This window comes from Dama dama, chromosome 17 (assembly GCF_033118175.1).
Source record: "Dama dama isolate Ldn47 chromosome 17, ASM3311817v1, whole genome shotgun sequence".
NCBI classification, from domain to species: Eukaryota; Metazoa; Chordata; class Mammalia; order Artiodactyla; family Cervidae; genus Dama; species Dama dama.
This window is the reverse complement of record NC_083697.1, coordinates 30,075,019-30,096,934: the sequence shown is the minus strand read 5'-3', so window position 1 is coordinate 30,096,934 and position 21,916 is coordinate 30,075,019. Positions and strand designations below refer to the sequence as shown.

At 38.4% G+C, this 21,916-nt stretch overlaps 1 protein-coding gene across 2 annotated transcripts in view; it reads right to left on the bottom strand.

The window, feature by feature from the left end:
* PPP3CA (protein phosphatase 3 catalytic subunit alpha) overlaps positions 1-21,916 on the bottom strand; it is a 311,810-nt gene that overhangs the window by 139,886 nt on the left and 150,008 nt on the right. For both annotated transcript variants that reach the window (XM_061164328.1, XM_061164330.1), the window contains one exon: positions 9,728-9,928. In XM_061164328.1, the coding sequence (XP_061020311.1) occupies positions 9,728-9,928 (201 nt within the window). The remainder of the gene's footprint in view (positions 1-9,727; positions 9,929-21,916) is intronic.

Below are 21,916 nucleotides of genomic sequence, written 5' to 3'. Positions count from 1 at the left end.
AAAATCCCCTGGAGAAGGAAATGGCAACCCATTCTAGCATTCTTGCCTGGGAAATTCCATAGACAGAGGAGCCCAGTGGGCTACAGTCTATGGGGTGACAAAGAGTTGGACACAACTTAGCTGCTTAACAACAACAACAACGGATTCTATATACACCATCCAGGCTTTAATATGAGGAAAGAACACTGGACTTCTTTGAGAGTTTTCCCCTTTTTCCTTACTCAACAGCTGAATTAGGTCTCAAACCTGTCTGTGGGTTCAGCATGACTTCACGAGGTGATGTTCACTCCAAGACGCTGGTGGAGATCCTGACATAGCAGAAGGAAAAGCTATGTGACACCCAAGACAAAAGCAACGCCCAGACTGACTACCTAAAGGCCTTCTCTCAGGGAACCTGTTTTAACATTAGCAAGATGTGTACATGAAAATATTTAATTTATATTTTAAAGAACACATTTTATATATGAAGATAGTCATTTTAAATAATGGTAAAGCAGTTGTCTCAAAACTGAATATTTTTCTCATACTAAGCCACTAATTAAACCACAGATTCTTCTATGAAAAGCTGCTTATGACCAATTCATGTATTTATCCAGTATCTCATTTATCAAAAATCCTCCACTTCAGCCAGGAGAAAAGAACAGAGTAAAAAGAAAACTGCTATTTAAATGATGTTACTGACAACACATAAACACATACATTCACACATATGCATAAACACATACATACTCTGCCTAAAAGGTTCCTCTGTATTTCCATTATACACATAATTTACTATGTGCAAGTCAGCACAGTATTTACATTAAAATCAGTGTGAAACAGAGGAATATTCACAGAACCGTAACATAAAATCCATGGTCTCAGATGTTAACAAATAGGATAATAGCCTGAAACAACAACAAAAAATTCAATACAACATACAGTTGACCCTTGAACAACACAGGTTTGAACCTTGAGGATTTTTTCATTTTCAATAGGAAATAGCACAGTACTGGAGGTTGGTTGACTTTGTGGGTGCAAAACCTCATGTACATGGGGGACCACCTGTAAGTTATGTGCACACTTTCAACTCTATAAAGGATCAGCACCCTTCAACCCCTAGCTAAACAAGAGTCAGCTCTAGTTAAATGCCACGCTATATGGTTACTCCCAAGTTTAATCATTTCATGAACCCGTAAAACTAATTTCTAACCCCAAATAAAATAGGAATAGATACTGTTGAACTGCCTGGGTTTTAATACCAGTTCTAGGACTTTCTAGATCAATAATCTTAGATACAATACTCAAGTTCACTGAGATCCAGTTTCCTCCTTGTAAAATTGAGCTGATCACAGCACTTCCTTCATAGGATTGTGTGAAAACTCAGAGTTAAAAAGTACAGTGTTTATAATAGCAAGTGGCAAAAAACAAGAACCTAACAAATGTCAGCCTCATGGTAAAAATAACTCATTAACTTCCTACCCCAATGGACTATATAAAAAACAATTACTACCTATCATCACCATAGTTTCAGGTACATAAAAAAGCATTCTCACTAACATGAAAAAAGACAATTTCACTCTGGACCAGAGAAAACTTTGTTACAGCCCAGTACAAGTCTGTGGCTAATATGTGGCAATGCCCAGTAAGAGCCCGTAAACATTACTGGATCACAAGAAAGTAAAATCATTGGAATCTAAAATTAATAGGGATACTTCAATGAGAAAATGGAATGTGAGATAAACTAGAAACACAAATATAATCTGCATTTCCTGTAGACACAGGGAAATATGTCTACAGTTTTCTTTTAAGGTATCCAAAATGCTCTTTCCTTCCCTGGAAGCCTTTCAGTGTTGTTTGAAACATTATTTCTCACAGACTCACAGAATTAAGAGAACAAACTTATGGTTACCAAAGGGGAAGGGAGGGGAGGAGGGACAGTTAGAGAGTTTGGTATTGACGTATACACACTGTTACATTTAAAATGGATAACCAGCAAGGACCTCTGGTATGGCACAGGGAACTCTGCTCAATATTATGTAATAACCTAAATGGGAAAAGAAATTGAAAAAGAATAGATGCATGTGTATGTATCACTGAATCACTTTGCTGAGCACCTGAAAGAAACACAACATTGTTAATCAAATATACTCCCATATAAAATTAAAAGCTAAAAAAATTAAAAAATATTAAAAAAACTCACTACTTCTCTTAAAGTCACAGTAGTATTGATAATAATATATTTCAACCTTCTCCAAAACCATCCGAGTATTATCATTGCACGTGATCACTGTTAGATTTTAAGCACAATAGCTTGGGGATTTTCGTCTTCCTATGGAAACAACTACAGGCACGGCCGTAACAAACAGCCCTTACACAGTTTACTATTTGTGAAATGCACCGACTCACGGCAGATTGAAAACAAACAGGGTGCACAGTGTCTTAAAGAAAAATATCTCCATATGTAATCATGCTGCAATTGTAATAACTATCAAATGCTTCTTCTGGATGGTGTTATATGTTTACTGATGTTAACAGATTATTACTGACTTGTACATTGCGCACAAATGCTGAATTCCTAAGGCTCAACTATTCTTAATATAATACTCTGGCTCAGATGGTAAATAATACTATATTCATTACCACACAATTCATTTATGGATGGCTTTGATTCCAGTTTTCCTTTATTTTCCTTTAAAAACAGACCCAGCAGTAACTTTCTACAGTCAGCTCTCAAAGAGCTTGTAAAGATAAGCACTACAAAGTTTTTTCACTGGGAAAAACTTTATAAACATTGTGCCCCAACCATACTAAGCACCATTGTTTGGTCTTGACCCTTATGTTATTTTAATTTTTAATTTAAAATATAAATTATAATTGATTAAAATAATGTATTCCTCCTATTTCTTGAGAACCTTGAACAGTAAGCTTAGGATTAATATGTTTTCTGCAGTAATGAGCAAGAACAAATTCCAGCCAAATGAACTGAAATGCTTGATTTTTTTTCAACTGAATGCAGAGGTAGAACAGTGTATAGAATAGAGTGTAATAGCTTGGCATGAGTCATGTTGATACATGCTTGTGCATAGCAAGGTCTTCAGCTTACCAGCTATGAGACTTCAAGTCAATACTTAAACCAGTGGTTCCCACAGAGGGGTCCCAGATCAAGGAGGTCATCATGATCTGGAACCTGTTAGATATTCAAATTCTCAGGCCCTAATCCAGAACTGGCTTCCCAGGAGGATCAGTGGTACAGAATCTGCCTGCCAATGCAAGAGACGCAGGTTCAATCCCTAGGTTGGGAAGATCCCCTGGAGGAGGAAATGGCAACCCACTCCAGTATTCTTGCCTGGGAAATCCCGTGGACAGAGCAGCCCGGAGGCTTATAGCTCATGGGATCTCAAAGTATGACACAACTTAGCGACTAAACAACAACTCCAGATACTAAATCAGAAAATCTGGAGGTGGGACTCAGCAATCTGTGTTCTATGAAGCCTTCCAGGAGATTCTGATCCATGCCCAAGTTTAAGAAACTCAGACGTAAACTGAGACTCCCTTCTCTCATTTGTTAGATGGGTTTCCTAAGACCAACATTGCAAAACAACGGAGGAAAACAAACCAGGGAAAAGGACACGCTCATGCAGTGACCGTTTATCCTTTTAACATTATCTTTAAAAAAAAAATTTTTTTTTAAGTCAAGGGCCCAAATTCAGGGGAACACCAAACATCAAAAAACTGAGGTGCTGCTGCCGCAGGCTGGGCCTGAAATGTGCTGACCTGCCAGCAGTGGGCTGGGTACCAAAATCGGCCTCTGGCTGCAGGGCAGGCCCTAAAGATTTGGCCACTGAAATCACAAGTGGGCAAAATGCCCCAGAAGTAATATTTTATCCTCATATAAACTAAGGCCACGTTGCGTTGATAGTGACAAATGATAGTATAAAGAGAATAAACACTGATATTTTAGTTCTCAAAAGACACTGGATTCCTACCCGCTACTTCACTCTCCCCAGAGGAAAGGCACGGGGAATTCTCCTAATTGACGTCAGCTGCTGTAAGGGAAGGAATGCCATGACCTTAAACTTGGCCACTGGCTCATTCTCACATCCAGGAACAAAGCCAGAGGGTTCTCCTGGCAACTGCCTGACAGGCTAAATGGCAGGCACAGCCACCGAGGGAATCCTTTGCTGCCCTAGGGACAAATCCCCCCCTTCAGGAAACAGACAAACCAGAGAGATTAGCAGTTTGCCCAGCTGATGCTGGCCGGTCCCCTCGGCCCAGAGAGCAGAAAATGAGTTCTAAATCATTTTCTTTCAAAGACCCAAGCTCCTGGTCTGTGTCTGCTTTATAAATGAGGGAAATGTTCTTTGCTAAGTCAAAGAGAAAAACAGGAAAATATGAGAACTTGAAGGCGAAATGTAATAAATTGGATTCCTGCATAAATCACTGTACCATATTCAAGAAGTCTTTAACGGATATTGATCAAGAACAAATTAATCAAACATTTTAAGATCAATGTGAACTATCATTTTTGAAAGGCCCTGTAGTCAAAATCAGATCCAATTCTCCTAGCCTGCCAAAATCATTGTTGGGACACCCTGATCAAGGATGAAAGGTTCTTGATCAACAACTCTCCCAAGAGTTCCTCCCCACTCACTCTACTCATCTCATTCAGGATGCACTTCTAGTCACAGACTTGACTGCGTAAGTCCCCTACTCCAAGACCCTCGCCACTCCCCAGTGCCTAAAGAACAGTAATCAGATGTTTAAGTGCTGCTCACAAGAGACTAAAATCGAACCCTGACCATCCAATCTCAGCTTCACCCCCTACCCCTACCCCTCATACCCTTCTGAGACCTTGTCTACCCATAGCAAACCTCCACGATCATGCCTTCCCACTTTATGAAAAATATCAGTGCCTTTAATATGCTGTTTGTTGTCTCTGCTCAGAACAGACTCTGCTAGCTTTTTCACATCGTAAAACTTCACTTATCACACATGCTCCAGTTCAAACATCATGTCATCTGTCAAGACTTTCTGGCTTCCCTGCACTCCTTGTTCTGAGTTCCCATACTAGTTTATAGGCTCCTCAATTATAATCCTTATCAGGTTTTATAGTAATTATCTATCTATTTATGTATTTAACTCCCCAGATAGACCCCTTGAGTCTTCTAGTCAAGGACTATATATGCCTCATGTGTTTCATCATTCACAGTTCTTAACTTTCTGAAAGAGTTCTCAATCTATATTCAGGACAAATAGGGTCCAAACTATTTAACAGTTTCTATAACTCAAAGACATAATATAATAATCAATGGACTCTATTAGGGAAACCTTAGCCATTTAGAAGATCGGAAAACTTTTTGGTTTCAAGTTAGCTCTAGCCAGTTGCATATTTCTAAATTTGCTTAAAAAAATCTCGGTCATATACTTTCATTTCATCAGTAGTTTGATGTACATATATTCCAGCAAATATCTGCTTCAGTTTTCTTGTTATATTCTGACCACTGAGAGAGCAGAGACCAGGTCTTACTCACCTGTGTATAACACATACAACCTATATCAGGTAAATATTTGGTAAATTGAATTCCCAAATGGGTTGTATCTTAGTTTGGCTACTATTACAAAATATCTTTGACTGGGTAGCTGAAACAACAAACACTGATTTCTCACAGTTCTGGAGGCTGGACAGTCCAAGATCAAGGTGCTGGCATATTCAGTGTTTGGTAAGGGCTCTATTTCTGGTTTGCAGATGGCCACCTTTCTATTGCATCCCCACATGGAGGAAAGAGAGAGGGCTCTCATCTCATGCTCTTCTCATCAGGGCACTAACGCCATCATGAAGGGTCCACCCCCAGAACTCATCTAAACACAATTACTTCCCAAAGATGCCACCTTCAAAAACGTCACAAAGAGGACTAAGGTTTCAACATATGATTATTGTGGGGACACAAACATTCAGCTCATAACAAGTTGCCACACAGATATTTGGCCACATTTTTTAATGATCCATTTGTATGTTTGCAAAGGAACACAGAAAGCTTCAACTCAATTTAAAAAAAAAAAAAGAAAGATTCAAAAAGAAGGAAAATATTTTCCTTCACAAAATGCCTCCAATATAGAAACACAAACTTCAAATTAAATCTCTGAAACAGCCATCATTCCTATCAAGCAAGTTAGTTTAGAGAAAAGAGCAAAATGTGACTCATACCTCCCTTGTTTTGACTGGGGACCCAAAACTAATCCTCATCTCTACTCCCATGGCAACGGTTCCTGGCTTATCTAAATCTATGCTTCAGGAGGGTAAGGTACAGAGAGCTTTATCTCCTTCCCCAGGGGACACATGGGAGGAGCCACGCTGGGACTAGGCAGTTTCCTGGTCTTTCTCCAAAATCAAAAGTACAGAATTTTAAAGGAAAAAAATCCTAAATGAACATAAACTTTTTACCACTTGAAAAACAATTGAAGGGGAGGGAATAAGGGAAGTTGGACAGCTTTGTAACTTTAAACATGAAAAAAACTGCTAAAGGAATGAAATAAGAGTCCAGGTTTCAAATTAACAGGGCACTAATATCTGGATTTTTCTTTAAGTGGGAGTAAACCATGCATGGATGTTAGCACAACTCCTCTTTAAACATCTAAGAGTGAAATGGTTTTATTAATAAAAAAATAAGAGGAAAGAAAAGAAGAGGGAAAGCTGGGGAGTGGACTGTGTGCATAATTATGAAATATTTGCCATTTGTTTGGTTTTGTGATGTTACATACCTGCTCCAGTTCAAGTTGAATTCCAAACAAGAAAGTTACTGGTCAGTTCCTACCCACACCACTCACCTTACATTTTAGGAATCTGACATACGTAAGTGAGAGACTATTTCTAATACCACTTGAAAACCACCGTATGGTCAGGCTTCAGGCTTTTTCTCCCTACATTAGAAGTCCTTGCTTCTCTGTGAAGTCCTTGGTTCTTTCCCTTTAATGTTTTTTCACAGATTCTCATTTATAAACTTGAATATTTTCTTTTTTCTCCCTCTCCTCTTCCACTTCCTTCTCCTCTGAATTGTTTCTTAAGGTCTCCATTTTACTTAAGTGTGGAATTCTGAACTATATCAAGAATTCACTACCCTGAAGATTCGGAAGGATAAACTATGCCTTTTATCACATAACCTAGTGTCAATAAAGTATAACTTTATTGATTCAGTTATTCAAATAATAAATGTTCTAAATATAAAAATTTAGCTCCATGTTCAGCTGTCCAGATGAAACAAAATCTCAGAACAAAATCATATATCATAAAATGCTACAAATAAATTCTAAGAAGTTATCTTGAAATGCAAAGGCACAGTAATTTTCTCCAATCAGAACACCCTGATCTTATTTTGCAGTCCTCTGTGTTTCAGCTTGCAAGCTCATGGGTTGGAATGCAAAGCTATGAATTTAGCTTTCTGGTAAATTATATGCAAAAGAGGTTTTTTTTTTTCCCCCTTTTAATGGAAATATTAAAATAATAAAATAAATTACCCCTACCACTTTTATTCCATAGCTTTATAGGAAAGGGGGAAAGCTATCACTGCAATGGAATCTTCTAGAGGTTCCTTAGAATCATGCCTTCATCAAGAAATAAAACAATTCTCTAATGAAAGGTTTTTCCTGCTTGGGTTATATTTCACTAGCGATACTTATTTTGTGATGTCTCCATAGCTGCTTCTGTCACTATTTAAAAGACTTTGTATTTTTTCTCCCCCAGGGAAAGTTATGCAGCATTGAGTCCTGATTTCTAAAGTCTCTTCATATATATGTTCTGAAATTTGCCAAAATGACAGCTGCTATCTCTCTAGAAAGAATGACGCCCAACCTCTGTTGAACATGAGGGCAGTTAGTCAATAGAGCCCAGAAAGGTTCAGGGATAAAACATCATGAATTCAACTTCTACAGACTGCTATGTGTTCTTTTAGGACAGAGCCTCATCACATAGATGAGCTGACTGCATCCAAGGAAATATATTCCCTTAAATGCTTATTTCACATGTTTTCTTTTAGTTATAATTATCACCTTCATTAATACCTACTGGCTCATTAGTGAGTCTAACATGAATTCTCCATTGGAAGTCACACATTATCATGTGAAATGGATAAAAAAATCATGATATTATAACACATACCATTTATCATGTTATATTACATTATATTATATGATAATAAAATATTAAGCCATTCATTCTTACCAAAACCAAATAACCCAAATGATACAGAGATCATTTAAAGCTACTCTTTTGCCATCTATTTATTGGTGGAATTTACAGTCAGTTTTTTAAGGTAGCTTCTTTGCTGATGGATTCCACACTACTATTTAGATGATAAGTTTTCTCATATTTTCGTATCTAAGAAAGTAAAGCATATTCATATTTGTTTTGTTCTTATATGACCACAGTGTCTCTAAGTCAAAGATAATAATGCATGACTGCATTTTGACACATGGAAAATGGGGATCATTGACATGCACACAAGGTAAGTATATAGCTTGATTTATTCACCACTGGTCCAACACTGACTTCCCACTGGAGTCGATTTCTCCTGCTACCTGGCTCCAAACGCATTCATTATTTTTTTGAATTACAAATAAAAGAAATACTATGGCTAACCCAAAACAAAATATATATGTCAATTTCTTTGGGATAGGAATATTCAGAGGTATTATGATCAAAGAAGGTCTAGTCTGATATTAAAGAGAGCTTATCTTGCTCCAACCAGTCACCTTCAAAAATATATTTCAAGGCCAATAATATTAAAAGTATATGAAGGTTTGGAAGAAAGAAGCAATCAGTAGTATATATGAAATATTTCAAAAGTTCTTTTTATTTATAAAAGGATAAAATCCTATGTTTAAGTTTTTCCCTTTGCCAGAATGATAATTAAGGAGGAAAATACATGCTTTTAAGCTTCTCTAAAAACAAATACCTGAAAATTTAGCAAACTTCACAAAGTATAGCTGAGAAGTCTCTACTAACCAACACTCTATACCATACTAAACTTTTTGACAAGATTTAATTTTTAAGGTCTAAGAGAAGTTCCACTTATGCAAAGTATGAATCTGCTCTTAAGGAGTAAAAGAACAAAAACATTCAAAAAATAGACATATTTTCGAGGCACAGAATGCTATAGGAAGGAGAGAAATTTCGTCTTCTTCCTGAAATTCATTGGTTCTCAAACTTTAATGTGCATCAGGATCACCTATATGACTTGATGAAATAGATCATTAGGTTTCACCCTCGAAAATCTAGTGCAGTAGAGTTCTGGGGTGGGGGCTGAGATGGTATGTTTAAAAAGTTTCCAGGTGATAACAACAGTGATGCTAGTCTGAGATGAAACACTGCTCTAACTTAGTCATGTAACCACTGTGGAAATATTCCTATGCTCTGTCTGATCTTTCCCAGTGAATACCTTGTATTCTTCATGACAGCTAGAGTTCTACTGACAAAAAATCACTTAGTTAAGGTTTTACTCCAGAACATCTCCATCACCTCTAAGCTGTACACCACTCTGTAGAGCATCACATCATATGGCTATTTAATACATGAAAATAAAGTTATTGTTACATATGTATAAAATCCTTACTTCCTGATGTACAGATTTGGCAGTAAACAATTAAGATGATGAAGGTCTTTGAAGACTCAGTGGTATCTAGGACTTTTGATCTGAAGTTATAAACAGCAAGTGTGGGTTCCAAGTGGACAGCCTCCATCCTCAGGCCTTACCTGTGACTGGAGCATCAATATCCAGCAAGTTTTTTTCCTGTCGAAGAATGGAAGCCCCCTCTGTTATTATTCTCAATGCAACGGTCTCTTCAAGCCTGCCCTCCTTCATGAGATGTGCCTTTAAGATATCCACACGAGGTTTCCCATCGTTATCAAACACTTCTTTTGCCGTAAGCCGGTGACTTGGAGGAAATGGGACAGCTGAAAGAGAAGAAATCAAAGGATCACATTAGTCGAAACTCAACAACAGAAGATTCAATAATAACTACCAAATATCCATCCCTATCACTCACCACCTATTGGAGCATTTTTAAAGTTCATATTAAAATATGATCCAGGGCTATTAAGAACTAAAGACTGCCTTCCTCAATTCAAGATGTAATGTGACTGCTGAAAGGAAATGTACAGTTCTTATTCATCCAGTACCTATCTCATGCATCTAAAAGCTACTGATGGAGTGAATAACAAAAACAAGAGTTATTTGTTTGTTAGGTGAAACAGCAGAAGAAAAGCAAAAGAAAAGACTTACTATCCATCCATCCATTCAATTTTGACTCAGGTAAAGATGTTTCTCCACTAAAAAGTAGGCTCCTCTACTGGGATAAGAGGAATGAGACACAGCCTGCCAGACCAGATTTCCAACCAGTGGGAGTCACATCCCTGAGTAAACTGACTGACTCACTGTTTAAGGAGAGAGCAAGAATCTGAGACCGAAAAGGCAAAAACACACTGAATATCAAACAGAAAATCAGGTGCATGTAAGTGCATGTATGAAAGGAAACTTGAACAGCAGGAGGACAGTATGACATCGAGAGGAGACACTGGCATTTAGGAACAGAGATTGAACCCAGGTCTTCTGCATTGCAGGCAGATTCTTTACCATCTGAGCCTCCAGAGAAGCCCTAAGAAAGTAACTGTTAGAGGCACAGTCCCCCAGGCTTCTCTGTCCATAGAATTCTCCAGGCAAGAATACTGGAGTGGGTTGCCGTTCCCTTCTCCAGGCATCAAACCTGGGTCTTCCACGTTGACAGCAGATTCTTTACCATCTGAGCCTCCAGAGAAGCCACATGATGTAATGTCAAATCCCACTCATTGCTCAGACTTAGAGCCAAACATACTCTCTTCCAACCATGCACCTGCCTTTTTAATAGTAAGACAGTCTCTTGCAGCTACTGTCATTCTTCACATCTCTGAATACATTCATCCACTCATCCAGCCAGAGGATAGTCACTAAATTCCTACAACGTGCCAGGACATCCAAAGGTCCGCGATCAGAGATCGTATTATAACGGTTAATAAATGGCACATAAGCCCTTCAGTGGGGGAAACTCATTATTTCTTTATTTTACACAAGGGTTCATTTACAGGATAACTCAGACCTATTAGAAATATCTGGAAGAAGCACAAACACTGTCTCTTGTTAACTTTCACCAGCCATGTGCATTATGCCATATGCCTAAGAACTCCATATGAAGCTCCTCTCTTTTTTTTTTTTTTTTTTGTTCAGCTTGAGCTGAGTCAATTTTTTTTTTTTTTTTTATCTTTTTTTTCAGCCATAGATGAAGCTCCTCTCTTAATGTTATGGATTAAACCTAGGCCGCTTACCTCCTAAAAGTGTCTCTCAAAAAAGCAAGATTTAGAGTAGACCTATGCCAAGACATGGTGTGCAATCTAACAGCACAGATTTGTTATCCAAGAGAAATTACAACTACTTAAGAGAAAAGAAAAATCAGGAAATGAATATGTACTAATGGATGCAAGCTGGATGTTCCTAACAATCCAAGCATATCTATTGAACTATGCTACCAAGATGAAGTAGCAGTGGCCTGAGTAGGGCTTTCATGGTCAGATGAACCCGGGTGCAAACCTTGGCACTGAGCATTCACCAGCTACATGACCCTGGGAAGCTAAACAACCTCCTTTGGCTTCAGTTAAGTCATACCGACTCAGTGGACATGAATTTGAGCAAACTCCGGGAGTTGGTGAAGGACAGGGAAGCCTGGTGTGCTGCAGTCCATGGGGTCACAAAGAGTTGGACACGACTTAGCAATCGAACAACAACCTCACCTGTAAACTGGGGCTTCTATCTATCTGAGGGCTTCTCTAATCACTAAAGTAAATAGTAACAGTAGTAGCTAACATTTATAGAGTGCTTTATTTTATGCCAGGCATTGTTTGGGTAATAAAGTCAGACACAACAATAAAGCTGTAAGACGGGTAAGGCATAAGCACAAGTGTTTATATATAAACTTATTTGGTCCCTATAACATTACTCGGGGGGAGAAACTTGAGACGAAAATCTTAAGCACCTTGCCCAAGATAATCACCTAGTGATTTATATGTAGACCCACTGAGTATAAACTCTGGCAGTCTGATGCCAGAATTCTTGTGTTAACAGCTTTGCCACACTGCTTCCCAGAAAGTACTTAAGACAGGGCTTCATAATTAAAAAGTGATGAGTAAATCACTTTCTAGAATAGAAATTGCAATGAATCCTGAGAGATATTTCTTATAAAGACCACTTTTATTTTCAAAAATTATTTGGAATAGCTTATAGTAGAACAGGTATATGATACAAAAGCAAAAGGTGAAATGAAAGACAAAATGCACACAGAAAAGGAATTACAAATCTAGTACACTATTTGGCTGTGCTGTGAACAGTGTCTATATAGTTATGTGTGCTGTGTTTATTCGCTTAGTCATGTATGACTCTTCGTAACCCCATGGACTGTAGGCCTCCAGGCTCCTCTGTTCATGCGGATTCCCCAGGCAAGAATAGTGGAGTGGTTTGCCAAGCCCTCCTCCAGGGGATCTTCTAGCCATAGTGCTGTAAAAACCAATATTAATAACCTTCCGAAATACACCCATTACTAAAATGTCTGTGTTATTTTGGTAAGTGCGATAAGTCCTGTTGGGTACAGAGTACAAACTATAATCAAAAGAGCAGAGGGCTTTCCCACTATATATCTTAAGTTGTATGATTTTTTTCTCCAGTGTTTTGTCTTATACAAGGTTTTGAATTTCTTTGATTTTTATTGTGTGTACTGAATACTGCATATGTACTATTCTAATTGCTTGCTCTAATTTACCACAAATAAAAGACCTGTTAATCACATACCATAAAAAAAGAGTAAAAAAAAAAAAAAAGCATAACATCAAAGCATAGTATAAAATAAAGAAAAAGAAAGTTCAAGAATTAAATGAAGAGGAGAAAAAAGAAAAAAATGAAGTCATTAGACTTCTGGCACTTGGGGAGTATTTTGTTCATTTTGTTTCTTTGCCCTCCCTTCTTTTCTTGCCTAACAAAATGTGCAAACATTTCAGGGGCCACATATCTTTACCTGGGTCTTTCTATTAGGTTTGAAATTAGAAAACACCTTACCTAGTAGCTACTCAAAATTCCCCAGAGGTATCATAGGGGTAGAAATGAGGAAACTTCAAAAGGACACTTGGGGTAAGACCATGAGCTATTTTTTCCCCCCTAGAGAGTTTCTAAGGTGTGAACTGGACAACTGTCAAGGTTTAAGTGACTCTGCAAAACTGTCAAGCAATAATCATAGGAACATAGAAGGGAAGGAGGCTGATTTATTGTTAGGCGCTGGGTCTCTGTCACATACACACTGTTCTATGTGTTCAGTCGCTCAGTCGTGTCTGACTCTTTGCAGCCCTGTGGACTGTAGGCCCCCAGGCTCCTCTGTCAATGGCATTCTCCAGGCAAGAATACTGGAGTGAATTGCCGTTTCCTACTCCAGGGGTCTTCCCAACCCAGGGATCAAACCCATAACTCTTGCGTCTCCTGCATTGCAGGCAGATTCTTTACCTTTAGCACCACCACATACTAGTGACCTTATTAAACTAAAAATGGATCAAAGGTTAAAAAGAGCTGAAGCATTTAAGAAGGTGAGAGGCGAAAGGAGAGCAGGCCAGGTGACCTTCATGAATCAGACTTTCTCCCAGTCGCTAGACTCTCCCAAAGCCAAGATAACTGCAATAACAGATGCTCCCACCTTTCACTGCATCTCTTACCTGCCAGTAATTGCTATTCCTAAGGTAACTGGCAAAGGTAAAGCCACCTGCATTGAGATATTGGAAATGGTTCCAAATAAAGAGCAGTGAGAAAAAAGAGGGAAAAGGCCAATCAGAGGTCTCTATTTCCAACCAAATGATAGAGACACTGATAGGATGGGCTCCTTAACCAGTTAAACAGATGGCAAGGCCTGCAGGGAACCAAGATGCGGTCAGCCAGAGACAAGTTTTCTAGGACAAAACTAAGAGTGGGCTAATATTTGTGTATTTGTGCACCTTTTGGCTTCATAAAGAAAATATCAGTGATACAAAGGTCACATTTATTTGCTTTCTCTTCTCACCCAATGTCCTACAAACAGACCTGTGCCAAATACTGAACAAAAACTTCGTGGACCAAAGAGTCCAATGTGCTTAGAAAACATTTCTTCCATTAACTCATTGTATTTTCTTTGGGCTCCAAAATCACTGCAGACAGTGACTGCAGCCATGAAATTAAATGACACTTGCTCCTTGGAAGGAAAGCTATGACAAACCTAGACAGCATATTAAAAAGCAGAGATATAACTTTGCAGACAAAGGTCCTTATAGTCAAAGCTATGGTGTTTCCAGTAGTCATGTATGGATGGGAGAGATGGATCATAAAGAAGGCTGAATGCCAAAGAACTGATGCTTTTGAATTGTCATGCTGAAGAAAACTCTTGAGAGTCCCATGGATAGCAAGGAGATCAAACCAGTGAATCCTAAAGGAAATCAACCCTGAATATTCACTGGAGGAACTGATGCTGAAGTTGAAGTTCCAATACTTTGGCCATCTGATGTGGAGAGCCTACTCATTGGAAAATACTCTGATGCTAGCAAAGACCAAGGGCTGGAGGAGAAGGGGATGACAGAGAATAAGATGGTTGGATGATATCATTCAACCATGACTCAATGGACATGAGTTTGAGCAAGATCTGGGAGATGGTGCAGGACAGAGAAGCCTTCGCAGTCCATGGGGTTGCAAAGAATCAGACATCACTGAGAGGCTGAACAACAACAACACTTGATACAACAAAATGGGATTTCCCCTTCCTTCCTTTGCCTTGAGGATGACCACAAGTCGCTTTCACTGATACATGAGTAGGCCAAGATTGGAAGAATCAAGTTTGCACATGCTAATAAAAATTCTGAAATAACTGTTGATGTTTGGGCTGACTCTAAAACAATTTTCTCAAAATTGCCTGTTAAGAATACGGTGTCACCAAAGACTTCTTAGAAGCATCCTAAAAATAACCAGAAACCTGCTCAGCTTTCAGTACTTCATAATTCCCATTCAGTGTCTTTTTTGTTATTGTTGTCAAATAAAAGCAAAGTAGCTAAAATATGGGACTTGTAAGTCCTTGACTGATTCCTGCCACAAATGACCAAGTCTTTAAATGCAGACAACATGCTGGACTGGGATTGTGTTCCCATGTCACTGACTGGACAGGATAAGATATGTCTCTTTGCTATTAGTTGATGCCACCAGAGTGTTCATCTATCTGATAGAGTATGTGTGTTCATGTGTGTTCTGTCATGCTCAACTCTTTGCAATCCCATGGACTGTAGCCTGCCAGGATCCTCTGTCAAAGGCAAGGACACTGGAGTGGGTTGCCACTTTCCAACCCAGGGATCAAACTCATGCCTCCTGCATTGGCAGGCAGATTCTTTACCACTAGTGCCACGGGGGAAGCCTTGCTATCTGATAGGGAGGAAGGTTAAGAGTCTAGGAACCAAAGTCACATGCATCCAATATTGGCATCTATGTAACAATTACTGAAGGTCTTGTCAGTTAGGCACTCACCAGCAGCGAAACTCATTCCAAGTCAAAAAAGCCTGCAGCCAGAGTATTCCTAGCCCTGGGTTCTGACTGACTAAGTGGACCACACTGCAGAGTCAGGGTCCCCTGAGAGTTGGGCTAGAGGTCAATCTTACACAACTATGAGGTTGCCTCAGTAGCCACAGGTGATCTGTATCACTCTGTGGTAGACCCAGGTACCTGACTTTCTGTTTCTCAACTCTGAGCCACTGTGACCACTACTAAAGGAATTCCTACAATTTGACAAGAAATATTCATGAGTCACTGTCATGGTGACACCTCCCTTCACTGGAAGGAAAAGGAGGATACCTGCTGTCTGACCTCTTCCTGGAATAGTCTTACAAATGCTGACAAGAGAGAACCACCGGCATAGGAAAACATTTAGCCAAGTGACTTTTTCAAATCTTGGTTTGGCTTTAAATTTTTTGTTTCCTCAAACAAAATGACACCCAGAAATGTAAGCATATCCAAAGGAAACAAGAACCTAAAGCAGATTGTTTCCCTTCTTCCCTATGATGGCTGTTAAAGTGAGCTCACAAAATCCTGGGGCCCTTTGGAGTAAAATTAGAAAACTCTCAATTCAGACCAACTGCTGACCCCCTCATAGTAAACATGAAGGAAATGAAGTCCAAAGGAGAGGAATAGTGAACTGTCCAAGGTCACAGGATTAGTCAGTGGCAAAACCAACACTACATTTAGGTCTCTTGGTCTATCTTCCAGCACTTCACCCTCCAGATCTGTTCTGTCCAGTATGGAATTGACTGGCCACATGATGGCCAAACACTTGGAGAGTAGTCAGTTCAAACCAAGCAGTGTTATGAAGCTGTAAGACACTCTGAATTTAGAATACTTGATACAAGGGGGAAAATATCTCTTTTAACATTCCTATGCTGATTACATGTTTTAATAATAAGATCTATTGGGCTACATTAAATAGGTCCTATTAAAATTATTTCAAACTCTTCCTCTTCTTAACTTCACTACTAAAATATTTAAATTGCATAAATGGCTTATATTCCATTATTATTGAACAGTGATGCAGCCTTCTGAACAAGTAAATGAGAACAGGGTGAGTGGTGGAAATTATATTCTTCACTCTTTCTTCTCTTTCTACTTCAGTTCCTGCAAAACTTCAAACGATCTCAAAAATGACTGCACGTTGGAATTGCTTTTAAAAATAAATGATGCCAGGCCCAGCCTCTAGAGCTTCTGCTTTAACTTGTCTCGGGTAGGGCCAGGACTGTGGCAGGTTTTTAACAGAAGCCCGGGGATATTAATGTGAAGTTCAGACTGAGATTCACTGACCTATCTATATCCTAAGTAAAGACAAACAAAACAGGCAGTTTAATTCCCCCACCTAAACATATGCTCCAGGATGTCAATCAGCAGCAGCAGATACAATGTCTCTCTGCAAGTGCAAACCTCTATTTCATCTCTCTCTGTAATAAGAATGTGTCCAGGAGCAACTCTGTCCCATATTTCACATGGCTACTGTCTGCACAAGGCCTGTCTGAGATACTTACACCAGCACATGCTTAAAGAACAGCTTAGGAGATCACATGTCACATACAACTTAAAACACACTCTCACCTGGCCTCCACAGACGGGCACTCCATTTATTCCCTCCTGGACACCGGTATATGTCACAAACTACTATTCTAATCTAAAAATATCAATTAATCAATCGATTGGCCATCAAGCCTTTAAGCACGTTCTATGCACTGTATTGGGCTTCCCAGGTGGCGCTAGTGGTAAATAACCTACCTGCCAATGTAGGAGACCAGGGTTCGATCCCTGGGTCAGGAAAATCCCCCGGAGGAGGAAATGGCAACCCACTCCAGTATTCTTACCTGGAAAATCCCATGGACAGAGGAGCCTGGCAGGCTACAATCCATAGGGTCCCAAAGAATCAGACACAACTGAAGCAACTTAGCAGGAGCACACATTGTATTCCATGCTAGGCAGTGACAAGGGTCAGGGAGAAGTGAGTGAAGGAAAACACAAGCAGAGCCAGACTCTAAAGAGCGTGCTATGCAGCATAACCATTAGCTTTTGCTTTAGATAGACGGCAAAGTGTTAAACTGCAAAACCTAAGAGCAAAATTTAAAGAAAATAAGAGATGATATAAGCAGTAAGAAAAAAAAAAAGTCTTTATGCTTGGGTTCCTAGAAACCTTATCTATAGTCACACACTTCTTTTCTCTAAAGTATTGAATAAATATCTAATTCTTTAGATGACTCTGTCTTGAAAGTAAGTAATAAAAAACAGAATATGCTAATTGCAAGATACAGTATTCCAGCTACAATATACAAAAGTAGCTCCATCATCAGTAATTTAATCCATGGAGCCTGATCCTACTTCTAAACAGAGTGACTGAAGTGAAAGACACAGTCGTGTCTGACTCTTTGCAACCCCATGGACTATATAGTCCATGGAATTCTCCAGGCCAGAATACTGGAGTGGGTAGCCTTTCCCTTCTCCAAGGGATCGAACCCAAGTCTCCCGCATTGCAGCCAGATTCTTTACCAACTGAGCCACAAGGGAAGCCCAAAGTGATGGGGTGCATAAAAGGAAATACTAGTGATTTTTCACTAAATTTTCTTTGGGTTCTAACACTGAGCAATTAGGTTTGCTCTACATTCTCCTAGGTTTAAAAACATTCTATCAGTATGGGGATACATATTTATTATCCATGCACAGAATGTCTATATGCAAAAAACATGCTGTGTGGGAGAGCTTAAAGATTAACCACAGCTGGCCTTTAAGAAAAACTGTAGAAAGGTATTTACTAGGTTCCTACTTATGCTACTCCTGTGGCTATTCATCACTTGTTTATTTGAAAGCCTATGGCTTTCATTATAGATATTGGTGATGGTGGTTGTTTAGTCGCTAAATTGTGTCCTACCCTTTGAGACCCCATGGACTGCAGTCCGTCAGGCTCCTCCGTCCATATGGGATTTCCCAGGCAAGACTACTGGAACTGGTTGCCATTTCTTTCTCCAGGGGATCTTTCAGACCCAGGGATCAAACCTGCTTCTCCTGCTTGGTAGGAAGATTCTTCACCAATGAGCCACTAGGGAAGCCCACTGTAGATATCAATGCCTGTCAAACTAAAATATGCTTGTCCATCTCAAGTACGGTTGACTATTAATCTTATAAAGAGAAACATGCGGCCCCACTTAAGCTAAAAAAATTCTTCACTTAGGTTTATACATAAAACTTCAATTATTAACTTATTGTTGCTTTTTCTGTCCACTGCTATGAGGACCTCATTGATCCTTAGCAGATACCTCTTCATGCATCCTCTCTGAATACTATCACATAGGTCCTGAGCTTTAAAATGTATTCAGTGTATATGTACTGATCATTTCACTAGCAGACTGAACACCTCATTTGGTTCTCTTGAATGTTTACATGCATATTAACATACAACACAATGGTATTTTATGTAACGTCCCCAAAATGTTAATAAAAGGCCAGTCTGGTACTGGAGACTTACAAAACATACTATCATACACAGTACTTTCTGAACCTAAATCTGAAATGTACTAAACGCAATTCTTTAATAAAGATCAGATGTGAATTAATGCAAATAATTATTTTTCCAACAACAGGCGATCAGTAACTAATGAAAATGTACACCTTAATGGTACAATCAGAAGCTCTTTTAACTGTCTGAATTTCAAAATAATTTTCCTTTAAAAATATTCATTAATATATAGCTACTCCCTATCCTTTCCACATACAGCTTTTCTTATTTTCTGGCCACTACACATTCTTGAATAGGACTCAAAGACATGGTCCACAGCTTGCTCCACATGAGGTCCTGGGCTGTTCTATCACAAAACTCCTTTGAAGTTGTGATATTTTGTTCAGATCATTTAATTACTAGAAAAATTGCAAGTGGCTTACATAATGAATTATGCAATAATGATTCAACATGAAAGATTACTTAACAGTCTTATTTTAATTTTCAGAATATCTCAGCATTATGTTAAAGCTAAAATGAAATATGATTTTTTAGTTAAAATTTAAAAGTTCTGTGCACAAGTTCTGTGATTAACATGTGGGTAAGGCCAATAATAAATTATATTATACATGTGCAAGATAGAAACAAAATTATATTTAGTGGCACTGATACATGCCACTAATATTTAAACTAAGAATTTAAATTAAATATTAGATATTTTAGTTTAGATCTTTAAATTAAATTATATATTTTTAAATGTCTTAATATATAATTGAAGATGCATTATTTTAAAAGGGTATACTCTATAGTGATCTTTTTTTGTTTGATTAATTTTGTTTGGTCTTGATTTTAAGTAAAGACAGTCATATCATTTACACCAGTAGGTACCCAAGCTATACTGAATTTCAGAACTAGATGAAATGGCTACAGCAATATTTTCACCAAAGGGTATTTATAGTAATCTCTGGACTAGTAAATTTACAGCAATGCATCAAATTCCATTCACTTGGATCCACTTACATAGAGGGCTTTTTACTTATTTATTTTTTGCCTTGAACATTTTCTTTTTCTCTGGAGGTATATGTCACAGGAGGAGATAAAAATCAAGAAACAAACAAGACACTTTAAGACAAGATGAATTTATCTCCCAACTGAGCATATCCCTATGAACACAGTAATTATCTCTTAGGAATGAAGAGTATCCAGGGATTCTAAAACTTTATTTAACCCAAGACACACTTTATCATTCAGAAATTCTCAACTCCATAGCCTAAGACATGAAATATAAGGAAGGATTTAACTTGAACTGGAGTTGAACTACTTGATTAGAAATTTGTTAATAAATGTAAACTTTGGAAATCTGTGCATTTAAAATAGCAAACCTGAAAAACATAATGTGTGCCTTAATCTTCGATCGTAAACTTGTAAGTTAATATAAAAAAAAAAATCAATTTATGCCCACACACAATTCTTTCAAGTTCATTATTCAGCTATAGGTGCCCACACATTTTCTATGCCCATGTGCCCACCCATGGTCCCCATCCCCGGTAGTTATAAGTAGTCTACAGACATCAAAATACTTTTTTTTGTTGTTAAATGAATAGACTCTCTCTTCTTTGAAAGATCTTGATGAAATGGCAAATCTATGACCTAATGATATCAAATGAGGTAAATCCTAAGTGGCAATTTAAGGATGTTACCATGTTACCACTTTTGCATAACTGTTTAAAAAATAATGAATTTGGCATATAGCCTTATATCTGTGTGCCACAGTGAAGCAAAGATTGAAATACTTTACCTCAGAGTCACCCTCCAGAGAGCCAGGGGCAGAAGCTAAATTCCCAGGTTTGCCCTTAATTGCCCGCTCTCTCGCTCTGCGTCCCCAAGTCCCCATGGACTCGGTTGTGAAACCCTGGGCCCTCTGGGCCTCCCAGTGTTCTAGTAATGCTTACCCTGGTTGCTTCACTCTGAGGCCCAGACCTGTTTCATCCATACTTGCTGGTCTTTTTCTAAGAACCACCCACTCATATGAATAATACAGAAGCATACAGGAGGTCCCGATTCTCTGCACCTCAAATATGTACTCCCCAAATCATGATCTTCACACATCTATTTAAAACCTGGAATGCTCTAGTGAATACCACCCACAATTGTACCCTCTCAAAATTCATTTTCATGTATTTCATTTATCCTTAAAATGTACTTGTCAGTTTTTATTTTAAATCAAACATGCAGTTCTTAATCTATCTGATGGAGAACGTCTGATTTCATAATAAAGCTGCAACAGACTGCATTCCCTTCCTCAATAAAGAAGTACTCTTAAGAAAGATTTTCCACTCTTAAGCAGCACATGTTTTGTGCATAAAGAAAATTCTCAAATAACTAAAGAAATAGATTGCTGGGATTATAATGCCAATTGCAAATTACAGGTAACACTAAATTTCAACCTTTAATGATTCAATCATCACTATTCAGAAAAAATCAGAATAATTAAATAGAAAGATAATGATCAAGTCCCACTGAAAGTTTAAGTCCAGTGCCCCAGCATTTGATAGATAGTCAATCAATATGTTTCTAAATGAATACAAAAATGACTTTTTTCCTCCTTATTCACTCAGAATTTGGATAAAATTTCTGTGGCACTAGAAGTACAGACAGTCCCCAATTTACAGCAGTTCAGCATATGACTTTTAATTTTTCAACTTTTCCACCACGCCAAAGATATGCATTTGGTAGAAACTGTACTTCTAATTTTGAAGTTTGATCTTTCCCAAGGTAGTGCTATGCAGTATAATACTCTCTTTGACCCAGGCTCCCAATCAGCCAAGCATTAATGATACTCTAACAACCACTGTGT